Source organism: Macaca thibetana, chromosome 20 (genome assembly GCF_024542745.1).
Source record: "Macaca thibetana thibetana isolate TM-01 chromosome 20, ASM2454274v1, whole genome shotgun sequence".
Lineage (NCBI taxonomy): Eukaryota > Metazoa > Chordata > Mammalia > Primates > Cercopithecidae > Macaca > Macaca thibetana.
This window is the reverse complement of record NC_065597.1, coordinates 27783220-27806743: the sequence shown is the minus strand read 5'-3', so window position 1 is coordinate 27806743 and position 23524 is coordinate 27783220. Positions and strand designations below refer to the sequence as shown.

General features: G+C 48.5%; 2 protein-coding genes across 3 annotated transcripts in view; one reads left to right on the top strand and one right to left on the bottom strand.

The window, feature by feature from the left end:
• MEAK7 (MTOR associated protein, eak-7 homolog) overlaps nucleotides 1–23524 on the top strand; it is a 672801-nt gene that overhangs the window by 342328 nt on the left and 306949 nt on the right. The window lies entirely within an intron of this gene.
• USP10 (ubiquitin specific peptidase 10) overlaps nucleotides 12793–23524 on the bottom strand; it is an 81370-nt gene continuing 70638 nt past the window's right edge. The window contains exons 12-14 of one of the 2 annotated variants that reach the window (XM_050773614.1): nucleotides 20529–20673; nucleotides 17970–18035; nucleotides 12793–13820 (exon numbers count right to left, since the gene is read on the bottom strand). In XM_050773614.1, coding sequence (XP_050629571.1) covers nucleotides 13633–13820; nucleotides 17970–18035; nucleotides 20529–20673 — 399 coding nt within the window. In that variant the 3' untranslated portion in view covers nucleotides 12793–13632. The remainder of the gene's footprint in view (nucleotides 13821–17969; nucleotides 18036–20528; nucleotides 20674–23524) is intronic. The other variant, XM_050773615.1, reaches the window with a different exon arrangement.

The following is a 23524-nucleotide window of genomic DNA, read 5'->3' as shown; positions in this document are numbered from 1 at the left end:
AGGCACAGGCCTCAGAGAACCCGGGACCTTTGGTCTTCAGAGAAGTGGAGGATGGGAGAGAGACATGACGCCGGCGTCTCTGGGCTTGCATGGAGACACAGAAGGAAAAAAGAGTCTCCCATTTAAAACGTAAAAACTGTCCATTGCAGAAAACTGGCAATACACAGACAAACAGATGAAGGGCAGACAATCCCACAAAGACAACCCTTGGAGGCCGAGCTCATGCCTGTAATCCCAGCACTTTGGGAAGCCGAAGCAGGCAGATCACTTGAGATCACGAGTTCGAGACCAGCCTGGCCAATATGGTGAAACCCCATCTCTACTAAAATTATAAAAATTAGGCGGGTGTGGTGGCGGGCGCCTGCAATCCCAGCTACTCAGGAGGCTGAGGCAGGAGAATTGCTTGAACCTGAGAAGCGGATGTTGCAGTGAGCTGAGATCAGGCCATTGCACTCCAGCCTGGGAGAGACAGACTCTGTCTTAAACAAAATAAATAAATAATAAAATAAATAGATAAATAAAACAAAGACAACTTTTGGTGATATTTTAGACCAGGACATTTCCTTCCAGTCTTCTTTTCCCCCTGCATTTTGGGAATTGCCGTTCAGGGCAGCTGAAATGAGAGGTGGGGTTTCGTGATTAATTCTGCCATGGACCCTCATGTTAAAGCCTGAGGGGCACCCAGAGACTTTGTTAAGTGTGAAGGCTTAGCGTCAGCTGTCAGCCAGGCACCTGATGACTCAATGAGTAGCCGGAAAGGAAAGGCCTTTATCTAGTTCAGAACTGCAAGGACCTGCTGTTTTGAGAATAGTTTATTGGTGAAGATAGCATTATCTGGATATATGTCTGTGAGCTTAAATCCCCTCTAGTCCATTTCAATACAGAGCAACTTGAAGCACATCAGAAAGTTTGCATTAATCCTGCAGCATTTAAAACGTGACAGAAGCTCCCTGACTCTCAGGGGGCCTGTGTGGGAGCGGAATTGGGAGCACTGTGCAATCGTGGCCACTCCTGCTAACAGGCGCCTGCCTGGGACCCCGCAGCTCCACTCAGGAGGATGCACCCAAGAGAAAGAGGACACAAGCCCTCCACAAGGCACACTGAGAACACTCTTAACAGCCCTAACTGCAAACAACAGATGCCATCAGCAGTGGAATAGACAAGTACATCGTGGCATGTCCATAAAATGCAACATTACTCTGAAGTGAGAAAGCAAAACTAACTCCCGGCACCCGCCACTGCTGGAGGGATTTCAGAGAAGCAGCGCAGAGAGAAGGACACGGAGGGCAGGACACATGGTATCGTGCGATGCCACGGAGAGGAAGTGCGGAAGTCACAGTGATCCACGCCGTGGTTCTCAGCCAGGGTGACTGTGTCCCCAGGGTGTATTTGGCAATGTCTGGAGACATGTTCGGTTGTCACGATGGAGGGGGTGGGTGCGTCTAGTATCTAGTAGGTCGGGGCCAGGGACACAGGAAACATCCTACAGTGCACACGACAGCCACCACCTCATAGAATTATTGGCCCCAAATGTCAATCAACAGTGCCGGGGCTGAGAAGCTGATGTATGACAGCAGGGGTCAGGTTAGCATCAGGGACGGGGAGAGTGGGAGGGAGGGAGCTCGGGGCCTCTGGGGTGTGGAAATGCTCTATACGCTCACACACGTCTAAATGTGTAAAAAGCCACTGAGGTGTACACGTGCGATTTGTGCACTTTGCTACACACACACACACACACTCTCTCTCTCTCTCACACCCCAGATCCAGAGCATTCCCCAGCAAAGCCGTGGCTCATGGTTTTGTGTTCCATCACCTCCCGCGCCCCTCTCATTTAAATAGGACAGAACATCTGAGTCAATGCATCCCTTTTACTAAGTGAAATGAAAGGGTTTGGCTCGCGGGGATTCCAAGGCAAATCTGAACCATATGAACATGCAGACTCATGGTAGACACTTGGCTCTTTCACAACTTCCTGCAGCCCGCCGCCGTCGCGGTGAGCGAGCACACGCAGGCAGCAGCATTGACGGGCGCCCGAGGCTTTATGGGCTCTGGCATCACTGCCATCGAGAGCTCATCATTTCCGTGAAAAAGGTGCCGGGCCCAGCCCGTCCCTGTTGCTCCATCAGCCGCAAACCTGCCTCAGGATGTCAACAACTGGGCAGCGTCCAGAGACCCAGGGGCTCATCTGCTCAGTGGGCCAGTGGGTCAGTCTCGAGGAGCTGACCGTGGTTTGTGCTTGCGTTCCAAGCACGACCTGACTCAGTCTAGTCCAGGGCAAAACCAGGCTGGAGAGTAACGCCCTGGCCAGACACTGCAGAAGATATTTTGCTGTGGCTGCCACTCCTTGGAGAAAAAGCAAATTTGGAAGCTTTGACCCAAGAGGTGGAATGGCTGCATATTTATTCTCATTTTCTTTTTCTTTCTTTTTTTTTTTTTTTTTTTGAGATGGAGTCCTGCTCTGTTGCCCAGGCTGGAGTGCAGTGGCACAATCTTAGCTCACTGCAACCTCAGCCTCCCAGGTTCAAGAGATTTTCCTGCCTCAGCCTCCAGAGTAGCTGGGATTACAGGCATGCGCCACCACTCCTGGCTAATTTTTGTATTTTTCATAGAGACGGGGTTTCACCACGTTGGCCAGGCTGGTCTCGAACTCCTGACCTCAGGTGATCTGCCCGCCTCGGCCTCCCAAAGTGCTGGGATTACAGGCGTAATGAGGCCCAGCCTTATTCTCATTTTCTTTCAGTGAATTTTCTTTTCTGTTTGACTCATATTATATACTGTCACCATGAGAATTAACGAGACCAGAATGCTGAAACAGATTTGGCTTAAGGAGGAAAAGACTCCGAAGTCAAAGTCAAGGTGGGTTTTCTGTGTAACCTTCAGGCACGGAAGGCCTGAGCCATACAGCTTGTGAACGGCAAACGGGCTTTCAAGCCGCAGACACCTTCACGTTTCCAAAATTCATTTCTAAAATGCAAACCATATCTCAACACTGAAACCTTCAGAATTCCAGGATAAACTTTGCTTTAAATGTAAATTGCAGAAAAGAAATAGAGACCCACTCCCAGCAGAGATAAGAGGGCTAGAGTGAGGATGTTGATTTCAGGGGCTGGTAATGACCAAGAACAGCGTAGCATCGTGGCCCGGCATCGCCACAGGGCTGTCTCCCTGGGAAGACGAGGCCAGAACGAAGCCACCCTCACCTCCTCCACCTTCCTGCTCATTCTTTCTCACTCTCCCCTCTCTTCTCGGTTGCTTCTCCCCTCTACATTTTCCTTTTATTACTGTTTTTAATTTTTTTTTTTTTTTTTTAGTAGAGACAAAGTCTCTTTATGTCACCCAGGCTGGTGTCAAACTCCTGGGCTCAAATGATCCTCCTGCCTTGGGCTTCCAGAGTGCTGGGATTATAGGCGCGAGTCGCCTGCCTAGCTCACATTTTCCTTCTCCTGACCTTCTCTTCCATTTCCTTTACCTGCTTAGCCTCACCCTTTCCATTCCCTAACTGGCCTCAATACGGAGTCAGAGCATACTTTCAGTTGTTTGCTGTATTTACCAAATGAAGTGTGTGTTTTCTTCTCCGTTACAAATGTGGGAGGGTTGAAGCTTTATCGTTCTATTCCTTTGCAAACAAATCTTAGGTTGCTCCAGATCTGAGGTTGGATGCCGGCTTTGAATGGTTCTTCTTGTGCACTAGTGACTGTGAGTTTTTTTAAAAGTCCCATTGAAGATGGAAAGGAGGGGACTTCCAGGAAAGCAGAGGGAATGCGCATGCAGCCAGCTCTGGAGGACGTGTTGAGTAAAAGGAAGACAGCAGAGGGAAAGGCTTCCTAGCTCCTCTGGGTTAACTGGTTCTGGAACAGTCTTTACCCGGTTGCTCAATACCCTCGTGCTATTTTTCAGTGGGAACTTAGGAGTGAACGTCTCTCTACCCTGGTGGTCCCTGACCAGACACAACACACTATCTCAATGCTGAACTAGCACTGTCTGGCTTGATCAGAGTACCCGAACAGCCAGGAGGGCTGGGATTCTAACAAGGGATGGGGCAGGTGGGGGCACAGGTCCAGGCAGGTGCGTGACCAAGGTCCCGAAGGCTGGCTGCCCAGAATCGAGGCCCCAGCCCCAGGCCCTCCTGGGTGCTCCCTAAGGCCTGCTCTGCCAGGGTTCCCGGTGTGCTTCCTGCCCAGGAGGGCATGACCAGCGGGCAGCTGTGGTCGTCACTCATGTGCACCTGTGGGCCCACCGCTGAGGGTCCCTGCTCAGACCTCACTGGGCATGGTGTCGCATCTGCCAGAGTGGACGCTGTGGTGTCAGGCAGGTGGTGCAGTCACTGGGCACGGACTGTAGCCCCTCCTCTCCAAGGCATGGCGGGGGCCCTCTGAGGATTGCCAGGGCCACCGCGACTGAGCATCAGCTGTGCTAATGGATCACACCTGCTACCTTGCTTACTCCTATCCCTGGGCCTGGGTGCCAGTGTCACTCCTAGCTGCTACCCAGAGGAGGCACCGGGCCACCTGTCCAAGGTCACGTGGCTGGTTCGCAGCAGGTGAGGTTGGAATGCAGGCACCCCACTGTATAATCATTGTGCTACTTTGCTCTATTTTTTTTTTTTTTTTTTTTTTGCTTTAATGCTACAAGCACTGAGGCGTTCATACACATCTTCTTCCTTCTGTTTCTCTGCAATATCCACTGGGCTCCGTCTGCCATTCTAGTTTACTCCTAAGCACCCGCAATGACCTCGTCAAGCAGAGTGGGCTGCAGGGAGCAGAAACCGGGTATGAAAGGGTGTGAACACCTGCCCACAGCACAGAGGAGGGGCCCCAAGCACAGGTGCTGGGCAGGTGCCAAGTCCCTAACTGCACAATGTAGACAGAAACTATGCATGTGCTTGGCAGAGGACCAAATGCCTGGCAAGAGCTCAGAAGCAGGCCTGGCCTGCAGAAAGCCCTGTGTGTTCGCTGTTAATGTCTCTCAAATGAAAGGTGCCAAACCTTGAGCCAGAGGGGGAGTGTGCTGGAGAGGGGATGGAGGCAGGAAACCTGGAGGGAGGTGCTGCGGGGGAAGCACGCAGGAATACCCTAAGGGTGGTCACCGAGGGTGCTGCTGTGGGCTGCTGGCCCCTGTGGCTCAACATCTATATGCATGGACACACTCCAGGTCTGAGACCCCAGTCTTGGCAGCAGGCCCAGCTGCATCCTTCTTTTGGTCACAGCAGACGGTCCCACTGAAGACCGCGCTCCGGCGCTGTGTGGCGTGTCCTCCCAGTGTGGCAGGGAGCGTTTGAAACCACAGGAAACTGGGATATCTTCCTAGAGAGTGAACTTGACTCATTGCAAAGCTAATCTACTTTTTCAAAAATACGACAATTCTTTTTTTTTTTTTTTAGACCAAATGTCGCTCTGTCACCCAGGCTGGAGTGTAATGGTGCAATCTCAGCTCACTGCAACCTCCGCCTCCTGGGTTCAAGTGATTTTCCAGCCTCGGTCTCCCGAGTAGCTGGGACTACAGGTGCATGCCACCATGCCTGGCTAATTTTTGTACTTTTAGTAGAGACGGGGTTTCACCATGTTGGCCAGGCTGGACTCCAACTCCTGAGTTCAGGCAGTCGGCCTGCCTTGGCCACCCAAAGTGTGGGGATTACAGGCGTGAGCCATCGCACGGCCAAAACTATGACACGTTTTATGTCACTGTATTAGCCCTAAGGGGGCACTGCTCACCTTCCGGGATGCCAAGGGGGCATATCTCAATGGAAAATTGAGGTGCTGACTTCTCTCCGCAGAGCCCAGGAGTAAACTGTGTGTGATAAAATAAGACTAGAATGTCAGGGTCTCTTGCCAGCCCCACGGGTATCAGAAGCTCTACTTTAAGCAGCAATAAATAAGTGGTTACCTGTGCAGACAGGGATAGACAGGTCGGCGGTGCTGAGTCCTGGACCCGTGCCTTCTGATGGAAGCAGGAGGAATGAGGCGCAGACGGGGTCCTCAGATCTGGAAGTCAGTCGGCACCTGACCGGGCAGCTTTCAGTCTTTTAAAGCAGAGGAAGGCCGGGCGCGGTGGCTCACGCCTGTAATCCCAGCACTTTGGGAGGCCGAGGCGGGCGGATCACAAGGTCAGGAGATCGAGACCATCCTGGCGAACACGGTGAAACCCCGTCTCTACTAAAAATGCAAAAAATTAGCCGGGCGAGGTGGTGGGCGCCTGTAGTCCCAGCTACTCGGGAGGCTGAGGCAGGAGAATGGCGTGAACCCGGGAGGCGGAGCTTGCAGTGAGCCGAGATCGCGCCACTGCACTCCAGCCTGGGCGACTAAGCGAGACTCTGTCTCAAAAAAAAAAAAAAAAAAAAAAAAAAAAAAAAAAAAAAAAAAAGCAGAGGAAGAATTATTTTGTTAAATCAAATAGAGAAGACCTACATACTCAGAAAATAGGCAAAAATAATTGCTTTCTTTGAAGGACACGTGGGAAGTCTGAGGTCAGGTTTATTAGACCCAACCCAAGAAACCCAAGGCTATACCTTGAAAACCTGGGCATGTGGCCTGATCCCATAAACCATAACACGCTCCAGAGGGGTTAAGATGTTAAAAAACAAAACCAAAGAATAGGAGAAAAAGAAAAAATAAAAAGACAGAGAGTTAGATTTTGTCTAGTTCTCAAATGTGCCAACAACACAGGCACCCCTCAGAAAGTTCCTATCGGGGGCCTTTTCAAATACACAAACACAACTGAGCAGCGTATTGGCTTGAAACAGGCAGCATAAATGAAGCTACCCTAATGTTTTCGTTATTAGGAAACCAAACAATAACCACTTTCCCCAAAACACAGCAAGGACTTAAATGGGAGTCTATGAGAAAACGAAAGTGATAAGTTTTTATAGGCCTTCAGCGGTGGCTCACACCTGTAATCCCAGCACTGTGGGAGTTCGAGGTGCGCCGATTCCTTGAGGCCAGGTGTTCAAGACCATCCTGGCCAAAATGGTGAAACCCCATCTCTACTAAAAATACAAAAATTAGCTGGCTGTGGTGGCATGCACCTCTAATCCCACCTACTGGGGAGGCTGAGGTTGCAGTGAGCCAAGATCACACCACCGCACTCCAGCCTGGGCTACAGAGTGAGACTCTGTCTTAAAAAAAAAGAAAAGTTTTTACATAAAAATATCTTAAGCATATCACTGTGTGAAATCCTAGAGTCAAATAAAATACTTTGCAGATACCACAGCAGCAAGCACTGTGTGAATTCCCTTTACTGCAAATACAGTACAGTGATTTACAGGTCTGCTTACTTGCCAGTTGTTTCCAAGGAAAGGCCACTCGACCAAATACTACTGTGTTCAGCAAATCAGTGCCTAGCAAATGATCCCTTATCCTGACCACAGTACAACAGGAGACACGACTGAATCTGTGAAACAAAACGCATGGATGACCAAGAAGCAAACGTACAATTTACATCCCACTGGAAAAAATGTACACTTGCTACTTAAAATGATGTAACATGTCTTGTTGAGGTGGGGGATGAGGAAAGGGAGAGAAACAATCAGAAAAGAGAATGAAACATTTGGTCACTTGTTCATCTGTGTATTCTTTAAAGGAACATCACCATGAGGTTAGGCCAGCAGATGCTATCGGGTGCATTTTGTTTTTGAGCAAGTTAATTTTTCCCCAAAAGGTGTCAATAAGATGGGAACAGCCAGTCTAAAAGATGAGTAACACTAAAACAAACAAACAAACACACACACACAAAAAACTATTCCTAGGAAGCAGAGAAAATGTCTGAAGAGGGCAGATCAGTGTCTGCTCGGTGACTTTTGCTATGACGGATTTTAAAAGAAAAACATGCCGGCCTCAGTGGCTCACGCCCGTAATCCCAGCACTTTGGGAGGCTGAGGTGGGTGGATCACGAGGTCAGGAGTTCAAGATCAGCCTGGCCAACATGGCGAAACCCCGTCTCTACTAAAAATATAAAAATTATCTGGGTGTGGTGGCAGGTGCCTGTAATCCCAGCTACTTGGGAGGCTGAGGAAAGAGAATCGCTTGAACCCGGAGGGCGGAGGTTGCAGTGAGTCGAGACTGTGCCATTGCACTCCAGCCTGGGCAACAAGAGCAAGACTCTGTCTCAAAAAATAAATAAATAAACAAATAAAATAAAATACAATAAGGAAAAACGTAACACTTTGTGTACAGTTGGCTATTACCACATGGTCTTGCTAGACATGGATTTTAAAAACAATAACATTTTTGTCTAATCTCTTTTAAGTCCACTGACCCTCAGGAAATTGGTATAACGATACTGTCTTCACTAGGCTCAGTCAACAAGATATTTTTCCTTCTTGAGCCAGAGAAGTACCAGAAAAACTGTGAATCTTCTGTCTCTCTTGCTGTTTTTGGTTCTTTTGATGGACTCAGCACTTCCCAAGAGAAATGAAGCCAACAGACTGCTGTGTCCACACTGCCACAACTTACTCATTCGCATTGACTCATGAACATGAGTTGGCTGTACAATACGAGCTCAGCTCACTGGTTTATTGGGTTATTTCCCATAGTTCAAAAGCCACTGACTTGGACTGTGCTTGTCACTTTGTAACCAGTTGGCCTGGTCAAGTATAAGCAGTCTATGACAGCAATAATCAGAAACGTCACCAAATAAAAGACATTCTAAGATGATGCCTTTGCTGGCTGCAAAGTTCCTGCTCACATTGCCCGCACATTAGACGGGCACGGGATGACCAATGACGTCGAGCAATGAAAGCAGGGGCCGGGCGCGGGGGCTTACGCCTGTAATGCCAGCACGGTGGGTGGCCGAGGCAGGTGGATCACCTGAGGTTGGGAGTTCAAGACCAGCCTGACCAACATGGTGAAACCTCATCTCTACTAAAAATACAAAATTAGCCAGGTGTGGTGGCGCATGCAGGACAATCACTTGAACCTGGGTGGTGGAGATTGTAATGAGCTGAGACTATGCCGCTGTTCTCCAGCCTGGGCAACGAAGGCAAAACTCCATCTCAAAAAAAAAAAAAAAAAAAGAGAGAGAGAGAAATGAAAGCAGAATGCCACTGTGAGCCACTCGGGCAGCTGAATCATAGTTACACCGATGGAGACTGAAATGACCTCCAGTCTTCATCCTGCCTCAAACCCACCGTGGCTTGCACTTTCTTGGCTAGTGGACAAATAACACACCAATCAGGTAAACTTCATGACATCTTCCCTGTAAGAGAACTTCCAAGTCTTGTTGGCAACAACCGACAAATGCAAGGAAAATCTCCCTATAACATACTAAAAAGGTAACCATTCACTTTGATTTAAATGCCACCTACAAAGACATGTTAAATGATAATGAAGGAAAATCACTAAGTTTGTAGCCTCAGCACCAAGGTTAATGAGCGAAGTTCCCAAAGTAAATAACCTAAAGTTAGGAAACAGTCCCACGAAACTTACAAAAACATTAAACGTTGCAACATAAAATAGAAAAGTTGTGTGCTATCGTTCTCTAGAGGGACAGATGTATATATAAAGGGGAGTTTATTAAGGAGTATTGACTCACAAGATGAGGTCCCACAATAGGCCATCTGCAAGCTGAGGAGCAAGAAAGCCAGTCCCAGTCCCACAGCTGAAGAACGTGGAGTCCGATGTTCAAGGGCAGGAAGCATCCAGCATAGGAGAAAGATGGAGGCCAGAAGACTAGTCTAGTCTTTCCACATTCTTCTGCCTGCTTTTATTCTGGCCACGCTGGCAGCTGATTATTAGATGGTACCCACCCAGATTGAGGGCGGGTCTGCCTTCCCCAGCCCACTGACTCAAATGTTCATCTCCTTGGCAACACCCTCACAGACATACCCAGAAACAAGACTTTGCATCCTTCAGTCCAACCAAGTTGACACTCAGTATTAACCATCACAAGTTGAGTGCAAAAGCTCAAGAATAGCTAACAGGGACAGACCCGCAATTCACTTGGAACCCTAGAAAATGTCTGGATTTGCTAGAATCACCTAATTCTGTATCCCTGGGCCAATTATTCACTTGAAGGACCATATTCTGCCCTGCTCTGGGCTTCCCTGTCTGTGGCTGGGCGTGTGCTGATCCTGCCTGAGCAAAAAAAAAAAAAAAAAAAAAAAAAAAGACGTGGTGGGCAGCCACATGTTCATCACAAATACAATCTCAGGAGTCAGGCGGCATGAGGTTATGAGCTCTGTTTGTGTCCCCCCCAGTATTCATCTCTGAAGCCCGAACCCCCAGTGGAATACTAGGACGTGGGGCCTTTTAGGTGTAGATGAAATCGCGAAGGTGGAGGCCCACGGTGGGATGAGTGTCCTTGTAAGAGAAACAGACGAGGGCTCACTCTGCCCTGTGCAGACACAGTGAGAAAGTGGCTGTCTCCAGGCCTTCCCCAGACAGGTCTGCTGGCGTCTGTTCTTGGACTTCTAGCCTCTAGAACTGTGAGAAATAAATGTTTGTTGTCTAAGCCACTCAGACTATGGTATTTTTGTTCTAACAGCCCAAACCAACACAGGGGTTTTGCAGGCTGTCTCGCTAGCGCTAGCTTGCATTTTTCTATCAGCATAGATGGGTTAACAGAGGAGCCCTTTGCTGGCTACCAGGGAGTTGAATTTAAAAGGCCAGGTACACCAGACAGGGCAGCACCCCTCAGAGCAGATGTGTTATTGCCAGCTTTCACCGGCAGACTAGCATACGGCAATGTCCCGTTGGAGTGAATCTCTAATCACTCTTCAAAGGGACTTGGGAGCTTTCAGAGGGAATTTTATTTTATTTTTTTATTTTATTTTATTTTATTTTTGAGACGGAGTCTCGCTATGTCGCCCAGGGTGGAGTGCAGTGGCCGGATCTCAGCTCACTGCAAGCTCCGCCTCCCGGGTTTTTACGCCATTCTCCTGCCTCAGCCTCCCGAGTAGCCGGGACTACAGGCGCCCACCACCTTGCCCGGCTAGTTTTTTGTATTTTTTAGTAGAGACGGGGTTTCACCGTGTTAGCCAGGATGGTCTCGAACTCCTGACCTCGTGATCCGCCCGTCTCGGCCTCCCAAAGTGCTGGGATTACAGGCTTGAGCCACCGCGCCCGGCCTCAAAGGGAATTTTAGAGCGCAATCATTTCCAACTTATTTTGGGACTGATAAAATACGTATCTTAGCAAATGAAAGATGCTGGAGAAACCACTGAACGACATCTGAGAGAAATCTTCTATCTGAATATACGGGACAGCTTTTAAGACTTACAAGCAGGTTGGTGGACCTAAAAACTACATGCTTTATTTGGCCTCTCGTTCCAGCTTCCTATGCAAAGGCTTTCCCAGATCGGAGGGCCCCTTTCCAGAGAGGACACTCAGTCTCACACACATGGGACACGGCAGTGACAAAGTCACTTTATACTGTGGAGGGTGAATGATCAACACCAGTCATGGACGCTGGGGGCAGAGTGAGGATGAATAAGCCACCAAGGACAGAGGGCCAGAGCTGGGTCAAGCATCACAACGTACACATTCAACCAAGTGCTTTAGGATGGGTTTTATCTTTTCACGGGCTTATTGCTGCTGGTGTGCGTGGTTGCCCCAAAGTTAATCCGGCTTCCATGGGAACTGTACATTATTTTAATGAGAAGCTAATTACAATATTGGGTCCAGAGTTGGTTCCTTCCGGTGGGTTCGTGCTCTGACTTCAAGAATGAAGCGGCAGACCTTCGTGGTGTTACAGCTCTTAAAGAAGGCACGGACCCAAAGAGTGAGCAGCAGTTAAGATTTATTGTGAAGAGCAAAACAACGAAGCTTCCACAGCGCGGAAGGGAACCCAAACGGTTGCTGGGGTGGCCAGCTTTTATTCCCTTGTCCCCTCTCATGTTCTGTTTTTGTCCTATCAGAGTGCCCTTTTTTCAAGCCTCCCCGCGATTGGCTACTTTTAGACTCCTGCTGATTGGTACGTTTTACACAGCACGATTGGTGCATTTTACAAATCTCTTGCTAGCTAGAGTGCTGATTGGTGCATTTTACAAACCTATTGCTAGTTACGGAGCGCTGACTGGTGCGTTTTACAATCCTAGCTACAGAGTGCTGATTGGTGCGTTTTATAATCCTCTTGTAAGTCAGAAAAGTTCTTCAAGTCCCGCTGGACCCAGAAGTCCAGCTGGCTTCACCTCTCAATATGACTTATAATTCAGCCAAGCAAATCAAAAGAGAATTACAAAGTGTAAGTAGGTTAGACAGACACTTGTACAGTAAGTTTAGGAATCTCTGCACCCAGGGTGGCACCAGGCTACAATTAAAAACACCAGATGGTAAGAGGAAGAACTTGAAAGGCTCCGACCACATTAAAACCCCTTCTCTGTAGATCTCAGGACACTACAATCAATCACCCACACAGGGCCAGAAGCCAGAGCACAGGCACCCTCTCACATGACGTCCCTCTCTCCATGTCTTGCGTCTCAGGCTTCCTTCCCACTACTGAGGGTGGCGTCTGGAGGCATCGCTAAGCCACCCCAGTGGCACTCAATTGAAGAAGGTTTAGCCTTCATCTACAGCAACTATTTCGGTGATACTGAAAATGCTGGGCTATAGATACAAGGGATGAGGAGGGGAAGGGGAAAAACCTCCTCCTTTCTGCCAATCGAAGAGTCAAAACTCATTTACCCAAATCACTACTTAATCCATTTGAAAACACTAAACAAACATAACCCGAGTGGTGGTTCAGCTTCCACGAACACGTCGAGCTGACTGAAGGGTGGGTTTTAATTCTGGAGGCAAACTCGTGCCCCCGTGAATTCCAGTTACCCGAAAAGGCATTCGCATACAAAGAAACACGCACACCTTTAAACCAACTTTGTGATTTTTATTGATGGGCGACAACTTTATACTCCTAGATATCACTAAACTGTGTACAATTAGGGACGCAGCATCAGAGAAGAGCAGACAGCAGAATTAAACAGAGCAGACTGAAGGAGAGATCTTCATTATTTGCCCAGTTTTCATTATGTGTACACAGAAGCATGAATGCGATTTGAAATCTTTTAATGGCAATAAAGTTACAATCACCCATCTATGTAGACTAACATTTTAACTCCAAATATTTGATCTGCAATGTGTATGTAAGCAGTTTCTCTCCACACAATTATTAAAATTTTTCCTGTTAGGAACCAGCAACTTATTTTTTATGTTTATTTTTCTTTTGAAGTAAGAACTAGTTCTTCTTTGATAACTGGCTCATTTTTATCATTTATCAAAAACTAAAGGGTAGGGAAGAAAAGTGTGATGGATTAAAAAATTTCTTTTTTAAGGAAAGATAAAATTCATTTTCACAAATTTACAAGTGTTGTTGCTGGTGCAGGATTTATTCTACTAAGCAATGAGACTGGGGATCAAATCCGCTTTCTTATCTCAGGAATCAGCATTATTTCAGAAATATGGGTTTTTGTGGATTTTCTAAAATCAAGCGACAGTCTGTTTCAACCAAGTGATTTTGATTTGGAAGTTAGAGTCAACAGAAACTATGTTGTGCACGAACCCCAAGGCATCTCCTTTTCATTCTAGCCCACTTTTGCAAAGGGAGACAGAGTTTCTCTCTAAAGAGCCACTAAAGAGAGGCGGGAAGTGAGTGTGAGGTGGCGTCCTACGAGGCGGGCACTGGGCGCACACACAGCGCACAGAGGGTTTAGAGCAGGTCCACTCGGCGGTAATACAGGAGGTAGGCTGTGCGTTCAGCAGTTGGTTTCACCACCTGGTACTGGCTGATCACCTTGACTGTCTGGTCATCGATGCGCAGCCAGCCATTCAGACCGATCTGGAAGACGTCTGTAGTGTAATGGCCGCCCGTCGCACTGCTGCCGTGATGGTAGACCACTGCAAGAGAGCCCAGCAGGCGGCAGAGTGAGAACAGCACTGCACACACATCACCACAGGTCTCTGCCGACTTCCCTCCAGGGATGCATCTTATGTGTGAAGCCCCTCTCCAAAGCAGGTGGGACAGAGAGACGTCATCACACAAACTGATGCTATTTCAATTCAAACATGCAAGCAATCCATCATAAAAACTTTTCTGTAACTGCAAGGTAAGGGTAAGTCAGACAGACACACATGTGTGCATGTACACGTATTAACGACATATTTAAAATGTCCCACACCTCACAAAGACACTCCTACACAGCCATCAGCTGTACAGACTTAGAGACCTGGTTCATGCCCTTGGATCCGGCTGATCTAATTCTAGACTGTCCTGAAGAGATTATCTGAATCTTGGACAGAGATTATGATGTCATTTATAACAGTGAAAAAATGGAAAACCTTAATGGCCACTAGAAGAAATGACTGAGGAGTAAATTATATTAAAATAACACGATTTATTTTTTCATGGAATAGATTGAGAATGGTGATGCAGGAATATACTTGTGGTATATTAAATGAGAAAACAAGGTCCTTAGGCCTTCCGTGGCCCATTTATCCCAACGACATGAGACACAATCTCCCTGTGCGGGCCCACACGGCAGGAGGGACACTGGGACTGCTAATCACGGTCGCTTGGGCGTGGAGCTGTGGTGGGGCACTGTGGAGATAGTGCTGGTAGTTACGCATTTACCTTTAAAAAATTTTTCCATTTTTCTATAATAATGTTTTAACAGAACACACACACACAACTTGCTATTTACTTTAAGAAAAGATCCTATAACCAAGAAGCCTTAGTCAAAGGCCTAAAAAAAAATCCGTTAGAAGATGTCATGAAAACATTAAAAGACAGCCACATCCTCCACTTCTATGGAGCAGAGGGGCTGAGGTCTGCCTGGCCAGCAGCAGACATCAGCCTGGGGAAGGCGGCAGTCCGGCGGCATTTCAGGAGGAATGACAGGGAAGCCTGCTAAGCTGCGTCCGCCATCAGTGGCACAAAAGAACAGGAACCAGGAGAGGCGTAAGACTTCGCTGCTAGGAAATTTCAGCACTAAAACAAGGTCAAACATCACCAGGTCCTAGTTGCAGCTGTCACGTGGAGGGGCTAAATGACGGCAGGAGGCCTGAGTCCTCTCTGGGCCAGGGACCTTGGCTGGCTAGAGGACAGTGCTTACGACTGAGGCCACCAGTCAGACTCCTGGGCTCTGCACAAAGAAATCCTCTGTGCAGGGACCCCGGAAGACATGGAATAGCACAGGGATAGCAAGACTGTGGGGCCTATACAGTGGAAAGCCAGCGACAGAGTCAATCCAAGGGCACAGCTTCATCCCGTACTGCACAAGTCACAGCCATCCTGTGAAAGGGCAGGAAGCACTCATGACAGCAGCATGTCCCCCAAATCCCAAGTTCACTTTGAGACTTCCGTCCTGGATCTTCACCTCACAGACCTGACTGGGCTAAGAGTTTTGTTTCAAAGCAACTGTCAGTAGAATTTGCAGGACTTGGGGGTTTTACTAATTTGTCTTTCCCACAAGACATCTCCATTCTAAAATTTCAAGGGGGGACTGCATGTCACCATTCTAGTTTCGTAAGCAGCAGCCCAGATAACTAGCCTGGGCTAAGCCATGTGTCACTCACACCTGCAAGCCCGTCTGACAGGAGCGCTGAGAACCGGCTGAAAAGTTTGTGTGTGAGATTGCTTCTCCTGGGCGCCACCATCATAGCAGTTCTTAAAAAGTGTTCCTCTGCTCATTCTATAGGTAATTCTAACCAGTCCAGTGACCTCATTTCCAAGATCAGAATATGCTTCCAGCCTGGCCAATAGCAAAACCCCGTCTTTATTCAAAATACAAAAATTGGCTGGATGTGGTGTAATCCGGCTACTGGGGAGGCTGAGGCACAAGAATCACTTGAATCCGGGAGGCGGAGGTTACAATGAATGGAGATTGTGCCACTGCATTCCAGCCTGGGCAACGGAGTGAAACTGCATCTCAAAAAAGAATGGGTTGGGGTTGAGGATTCAGGATGGCAGGGGAGAGCAACCCAGGCCCAGGTCCTGAGGTCCTGGGGTCCTGGGGCATGGCAGGTTGCAGAGTGGGGGAGCAGGGTGTGTGTGCTCACACTGGGGCCCTGACCAGGAGACGAGCAATCCCCAGCCCCTGCCCCTGCCCAGTGATGTTCCCCACAAGAGCCCCCAGGGGAAGAGGTGCAGGGAGAAGGCAGAGAAACTGCTGGCCACCCACTGGGACCTGGGTGCCAGACTCGAGGGAGCCAGGCTGGATACTGGCTGGCTGCAGAGTCTGAGGACTCAGACTTTCCATTCCAGGCAGCGGACGGACAGGGCTGGAGACACCCAGGAGCGCGTGGTGCCCATGGCCATCCTGTCTGAGACCCAGCAAGTTGAGGAGGAATTGTGATCAGGGGAGAAAAGGAAAGAGAGTCAAAAGGAAGAGTGAATAGTGAGAGAAAGAGAGAGAAGCCTGGCCCCTTCTAGTGTGGCTCTGAGCCTCACCCACTGGGCCCTCACCCCTGCGACCCTCACCCCTGGCCCCCTCACCCACTGGGCCCTCACCCCTGGCCCCGACCCCAGGCCCCTTACCCCTGGGGCCCTCACCCATGGGCCCCTCACCCCCTGGGGCCCTCACCCCTGGGCCCCTCACCCCTGGGGCCCTCACTCCTGGGACCCTCACCCCTGGCCCCCACCCCTAGGCCCTCACCCCTGGCCCCCACCCCTGGGACCCTCACCCCCGGCCCCCACCCCTAGGCCCTCACCCCTGGGGCCCTCACTCCTGGGACCCTCACCCCAGCCCCCACCCCTAGGCCCTCACCCCTGGCCCCCACCCCTGGGGCCCTCACCCCTGGGGCCCCCACCCCTGGGGCCCTCACCCCTGGGGCCCTCACCCCTGGGGCCCTCACCCCTGGGGCCCTCACCCCTGGCCCCCACCCCTGGGGCCCTCACTCCTGGGGCCCTCACCCCTGGCCCTCACTCCTGGGGCCCTCACCCCTGGCCCCCACCCCTGGGGCCCTCACCCCTGGGGCCCTCACCCCTGGCCCCCACCCCTGGGGCCCTCACCCCTGGCCAAACTTCCTAAAACACTGGGTGTGAGCTGAGGCAGAAAGGAGCTTGAAGCCCGCTCTGCCACTGCAGGCCAGAGTGGTGAGTTTTTTCCTTGAGTTCTGGTTGATTTTTTTATAAAATGGGGATCCCACCTTCCATCTTCGAGGACACATGTAAGGAATAAAAGAATGATAGCTTGGGAAGAGGTTCCATACATGTGTGAAGGTCAATAAATGGCAGTGTTATGTTACGATACAAACAGCTCACCAAAGGCCACACCAGAGGAGGAAAGACACAGAAGCCAGAAACATGTAATCAGCCTGGGAAGCCAACGGAAGTGCGCAAACAGCAACGATCCAAAGAGGCAAAGACTCAGAGGCATAAAAAACGAGGCTATAAAAGAGAGAGGAGGATAGAAGGGAAGACAGAATGGAAAGGGAAGGTGTGGAAGAAAAACTGATACTGCAGGGAGCCTAAGCCAGGAGACAGAAGAGGTCTCAAAGCCCACCCATGAGGGAACAGGGGGTGCCATTCGCCCTCTTGGGAGATTTCTCATGAGCGACTGGGGGGCCTGGCCGCCGAGGGGCTTGTGTAATTGGGCCCACCCTCTCAAGCGGCCCTAACAATATCTATGGAGGAGGACGCAGGGATCACTGGCTGGGGGCGCGCTCGCCTAACCTGGCCGGGAGACCAGGTGTCGTGGAAACTCCACAGCACTGCCACCCACAGGCGCCACAAGCGCAGCAGGGAGAGGTCACATTCTCAAACAGCCAGCCTGGGAGCCTGAAACTCCCTCCTCTGACTCAAAGACAGAAATGTTCACTTTGAGCAAGGTCTTCTGCTATCTCTCCTCAGGGCCAAGATGATAATCCGTCATCTACGCAGAGTTTCAGGTAAAACTCTCACACGACTCCCTGACTCACAAGGCCACAGGATACCTAAGCAGAGCATCTGGTCGCTATGCTAAGTTGTGTTTCAGCAAAATTGTGCCCACATATAATCCCTTTCATCAGTGTTTTACTGAAGAAGTAATGTTGTACAAATTTACTCACCTGCAAAGAGCCGATAGGTTCTGTGGCATTTAAAATTCTTATTTTTAACCCCTGGAGAAAGCAGTTCTGGAAAACAAAATATCAATGGCTTGAAGCACTTTTAGAAAGGCTCAGGGTAACAGCAGCAAAAAATGGCTAACAACATTCTCCCCAGCAAGGAAACCGCCTGTCAGACCAGGAACAAAACAACACTTCATCCCTTTAGTTGCATAAAAATTGACTCATGAGGAAGATGAGCCATGTGATGTAGCAGGACACAAAATGCGCAGCCAGCCTCTGAAGAAACAGGAGCAATGGTCGAGGCTGTGATGCTCCTGCAGGAGGCCCCTTAAAAGCAGGTGCTCCACAAAATGGAAAAGAAAAACGCTGCTGACTTAAAAACAAAACAGTTATGAAACATCCAATAATTAAAATATTTTACATGAGTCAGATCATAAAACTTCAATTATAGGCTGGGCACGGTGGCTTACGCCTGTAATCCCAGCACTTTGGGAGGCTGAGCTGGGCAGATCACGAGGTCAGGAGATCGAGGCCATCCTGGCTAACAGAGTGAAACCCCATCTCTACTAAAAATACAAAAAAAATTAGCCAGGCGTGGTGGCGCGTGGCTGTTGTCTCAGCTACTCAGGAGGCTGAGGCAGGAGAATCACCTGAACATGGGAGGCGGACACTGCAGCGAGCTGAGATCACGCCACTGCACTCCAGTCTGGGTGACAGAGCAAGACTCCGTCTTGAAGAAAAACAAAAAACAAACCAAAAAACTTCAATTAAAGAACAGCAACACGATTTCTCCAAATAGGAACCAGTCTACCAGCTACTACGAGGTGCGAACTCCCTGCTCTTACTGCATGCAGAAGTACCACTTACATGGACACAAGAGTCCATCGATGGTGCGCTGTTCGAGGCAGCCATCAGTGGTTCCTTCTCTACTGCCTACCCAATGACCTAAGTGAGATCCTCTTGTCCCCATTTCTGTAATTTTTTTTTTTTTTGAGATGGAATCTTGCTCTGCTGCCCAGGCTGGAGTGCAGTGGCATGATCTCAGTTCACTGCAACCTCTGCTTCCCGGGTTAAAGCGATTTTCCTGCCTCAGCCTCCCAAGTAGCTGGGATTACAGGCGCCCGCCACCATGCCAGGCTAATTTTTGTGTTTCTAGAAGAGACAGGGTTTCACCACATTGGTCAGGCTGGTCTTGAACTCCTGACCTCAGGTGATCCGCCTGCCTCGGCCTCCCAAAGTGCTGAGATTACAGGCGTGAGCCACTGCGCCCAGCACCCATTTATGTCATACTTTGATAACGTATTAGAGGCAGCAGCTGATATAAAAATACAGCAAGCAAGAAAAGATATAAAAGTAAAATCCCTGTAGAAAAATATCCAAGTCAGCTCAGACAGCTGATCTGGAGGCGAGTGAAGTTGCAGGAGCAGAGGTCGAGGATGCCTTCTTTGACTCAGCCAGCATTCTAGGTTTCCAGATGGACAGAATAAAATGGGGAGGAGGATCTGTTACATGATTCTCACTGGCATCTTTCTTCCTCTTGCTGGTCCTCAAATGGGATTACAAAGCAATCCGCTGATGAGTGATCAAGCAGCCGGAAGTGTGAGAGGAGCAATGGACACTAAACCCAGCACAGCAGCCAAGCCCGTCAGCAGGGAGCACAGCTCTTGTGTAGAGGCCTGGGAGAGACAGTGTCTGCGTCTTCAAGGGAAGGTACAGGGCTCCCCTGGGGTAGAGAGGAAGCCGGCGAGAAACCAGCCATGCCCACAGTTCCTGGATCATCTGCATGGAAGGAGGTGTGAGGTGGGGCTGCTGTGCCGGGGGAGGAAGGGGAAGAGGGCTTCTCGGTTCAGGTTTGTTCCTCTACAAGACCCAGGAGGGAGGTCCAGTGTCCTCTTTTCTGCTTCCCAGATACCTCGATATTCTGAGAATCCTCTCTAGCTAATCACAGTCCCAATCAAGCCTCAGTGTTGTACTATACATTTTCACAAATTCTGAAGCTTTCAAGAAAAGTCTTCTTGAAGCTGTGCTTTTACCAAGATGCCTTTAACCCGGGGCTCTTTAAAACTGCTTCCAAAAAGTGCTGAGCCCATGACCTGACAGAGACTTGAGGCTGATAAGTGCCACATGTCCTACTTGTGCGCCACAACTAGAGGTTAGAAGGGACTCTCACCGCCTATGAGAAATCATTCTTACTTCACTAAAAAGCCACCTAACCGGGCTAGTCAACACAGCTGTTAACACTCAGTGGAAGGCAAATTATGCACCATTCATCCCTGAAACGTTCACAGAAAAGTGATGTTCTTTTTGATAGACAAAAGCTCCTATTTTTCTAATCTAGTAAGATTATAAAGTTTAGTTATTTTTGCCTCTGTTTTAACAGGCCATTTTAATGAGAATTTTAGTATTAAGGTCTATTACAAGTTAAGAAACTTAAAACAAGTCCAAGTCCAGCAAGAGAATGTCCTCACTCTTGGCATCATAAAGAAATGCTACAGGGTTGAGCTACTGATTTGCAGGAGTGTATCACCACGAACACTCCCGACCTCATGTGTGCATTACCTTTACTAATTTCCAAGTCCACAGGATATTCAATATTTTTGATAAGCTTCTGGCACCCACCAGTCTTCTCATAAACGAATCGTTTCAGGTGTAGCACGAGGACAGGAGGGAGTTTTTCCAGAGTCACTCTTCGACTTATCTCAACCTAAGACACAAAGCACACCAGGACACACCGTCCCTGTCTTACTTGCAACAGCTGACAACACATCCACCTTCCGCTCAAAGATGTCCTCTGAGGGCTGAGGCCTGACAGTTCTCTGGCAGGGCGTCATGGCTCTTCCTGCCTCGCAGAAGCTCTGAGACTACCAATGCTCCTCTTAAGAAAATGCACATGGCCAGGTGCAGTGGCTCACGCCTATTAATCCCAGCACTTTGGGAGGCTGAGACACGCAGATCACCTGAGGTCAGGAGTTCGAGACCAGCCTGGTCAACATGGTGAAACCCCGTCTCTACTAAAAATACAAAATTAGCCAGGCGTGGTGGTGGGCGCCTGTAACCCCAGCTACTTGGGTAGCAGAGGCAAGAGAATCGCTTGAGAAGTGGAGGTTGCAGTGAGCTGAGTTCGCGCCACTGTACTCCAGCCTGGGCAACACCATGAGACCTTGTCTCAGAGAAAAAGAAAAAAGAAAAAAGAAAAGGAAGAGAAATGCACACATTCCTGTAAGCACAACTGCAGAGAGTCTCTTGGGTCCCCCAAGTCCAGCTGTAAACTCTTAAGAACTTTACTCTGTGGCATTACCGATGAATTAGCATAAGAATTAAAAAGCTAACTTAGTACCACCTTATTTATGTGCTGACTCCTCCACCTTTTGTTTTGGGAGGGAGTTCTCACGCTATCACCCAGGCTGGAGTGCAGTGGTGCAATCTCGGCTCACTGCAATCTCCGTCTCCCGAGTTCAAGCGATTCTCCTGCCTCAGCCTCCTGAGCAGCTGGGATTATAGGCTTCCACCACCACATCTGGCTAATTTTTGTATTTTTAGTAAAGAAGGGGCTTCACCATGTTGTCAAGGCTGGTCTTGAACTCCTGACTTCAGGTGATCCACACACCTCAGCCTCCCAAAGTGCTGAGATTACAGGCCTGAGCCACCAAGCTCGGCCTAGTATTGACCCATTTTAAAATAACTCTGATAGTACTGATAAAACTGCTACCAGTATGTTTTTTCAACTAGACGGGTTTTTTTTTGTTTTTGTTTTTGTTTTTTGAGACAGGATTTCACTCTGGTTGCCCATGCTAGAGTGCAGTGGCATGATGACCACTCACTGCGGCCTTGACTTCCTGGGCTCAGGTGATTCTCCCACCTCAGCCTCCCGACTGGCTGGGACTACAGCCATGAGCCCAGCTGGTCTTGAACTCCTGGACTTAAGCAATCTGCTCGCCTCAGTCTCCCAAAGTGCTGGGATTCCAGGCCAATGAGATGTTTTAAATAACCTTTAAAGCTATTTATTCTAATAATGAGTTTTATTAATTTAATCTGTTCCTGAAGTACTTTCACAGGTCTAATGAATGCTGCTTTTAAATAAAGTCAGGTTGTTATTAAGATGCATCTTTACAAATAACACTTAAACCCTTTATCTATCATTCTCTGTACTTACAAACTTTTTGATGCTTCCCATATTCATTTGGATAATACTTTTTTTTTTGAGATGGAGTCTCACTCTGTCACCCAGGCTGGAGTGCAGTGGTGTGATCTCAGCTCACTGCAACCTCCATCTCCCAGGCTCAAGTGATTCTCCTGCCTCAGCCTCCTGAGTAGCTGGGACTACAGGTGTACACCACCATGCCCAGTCACTTTTTGTATTTTTAGTAGAGATGGGGTTTCAACATGTTGGCCAGGATGGTCTCGATCTCTTGACTTCGTGATCTGCCTGCCTCAGCCTCCCAAAGTGCTGGGATTACAGGCGTGAGCCACTGCGTCTGGCCTGGAGAATACTTTTTGTGTGAGTAATTTAAAAATAACAATACAAAAGATATCAGCATATATAACACAATTAAAAAACTGTCAGAGAACTAGATTCACATCTAGTTGAAAGCATTTTCAAGGGTATTAGGCAAGCTCATAAGTCATCACTGGTTGGGTTTATTAACCTTCCAGACCCTTCCATGCCTGTCTTCCCACCTAGACTAAGGTCATAGGAGCAAAAACCACCTCGCACAGCTCCACATTCCCATGCATCTTTATGTTCTAGTGTCTCCATAGCCAACAAGCACTTCTGAGTGAATGAAGGGTGTGAACACAGCTCAACAGTTATAAGCAGAGATGGGGACTGTAAGACCTAGTCTCCTCACTTGTGAATTAAGAGAGCAGGGCTGAATTATCTCTAGGATGCTTTTCAGTGCTTACTGATCTGTGATTTTCACATTAACACTCTCAGTTGATTCACTAAATGGTTAATCCAAAATTATTAAATGTGTATTTTGGGTTTCCAGACAAACTGAGGCTTAATTTCTAATCACTCAACAAAGGCAGACATTTTCTATACAGCAAATATTTCATATAATCCTATTTTCCCCAAAACCTTCACATGTTCCCACAGAAAAACACTTCTAATCTAAAACATAATAAAGTTGGTATTTTAAAAACTTAAAAAAAAATCACATTCAAGAAAATACGTAATGTGCTCCTTACAGATACTTCCATACAGGCTGTCCAAAACCTTCCTCGAACATCTGTTGTTCAGAGTGGTCCTGATCTCATCTGATGACACACTACAACAACCGTGCAGCCAGAACAGCTAGCAGCATTCTTTTTTTATCTTCAGGAGTCCACCAAAATGCCAGCTTTCCTTTATTTTTATTTATTTTTAAGTTTTAGAGACAAGGTTTCACTATCGCACAGGCTAGACTGCAGTGGTGCGATCATAGCTCACCGTAGCCTCAAACTGCTGGGCTCAGGCAATCCTCCTGCCTCAGCCTCCTAAAGTGCTAGGACTATGGGCATGAGCCACCACACCTGGCCCACTGTCTTTCTTGAAGCCTTTCTTCAAACCTGCTATT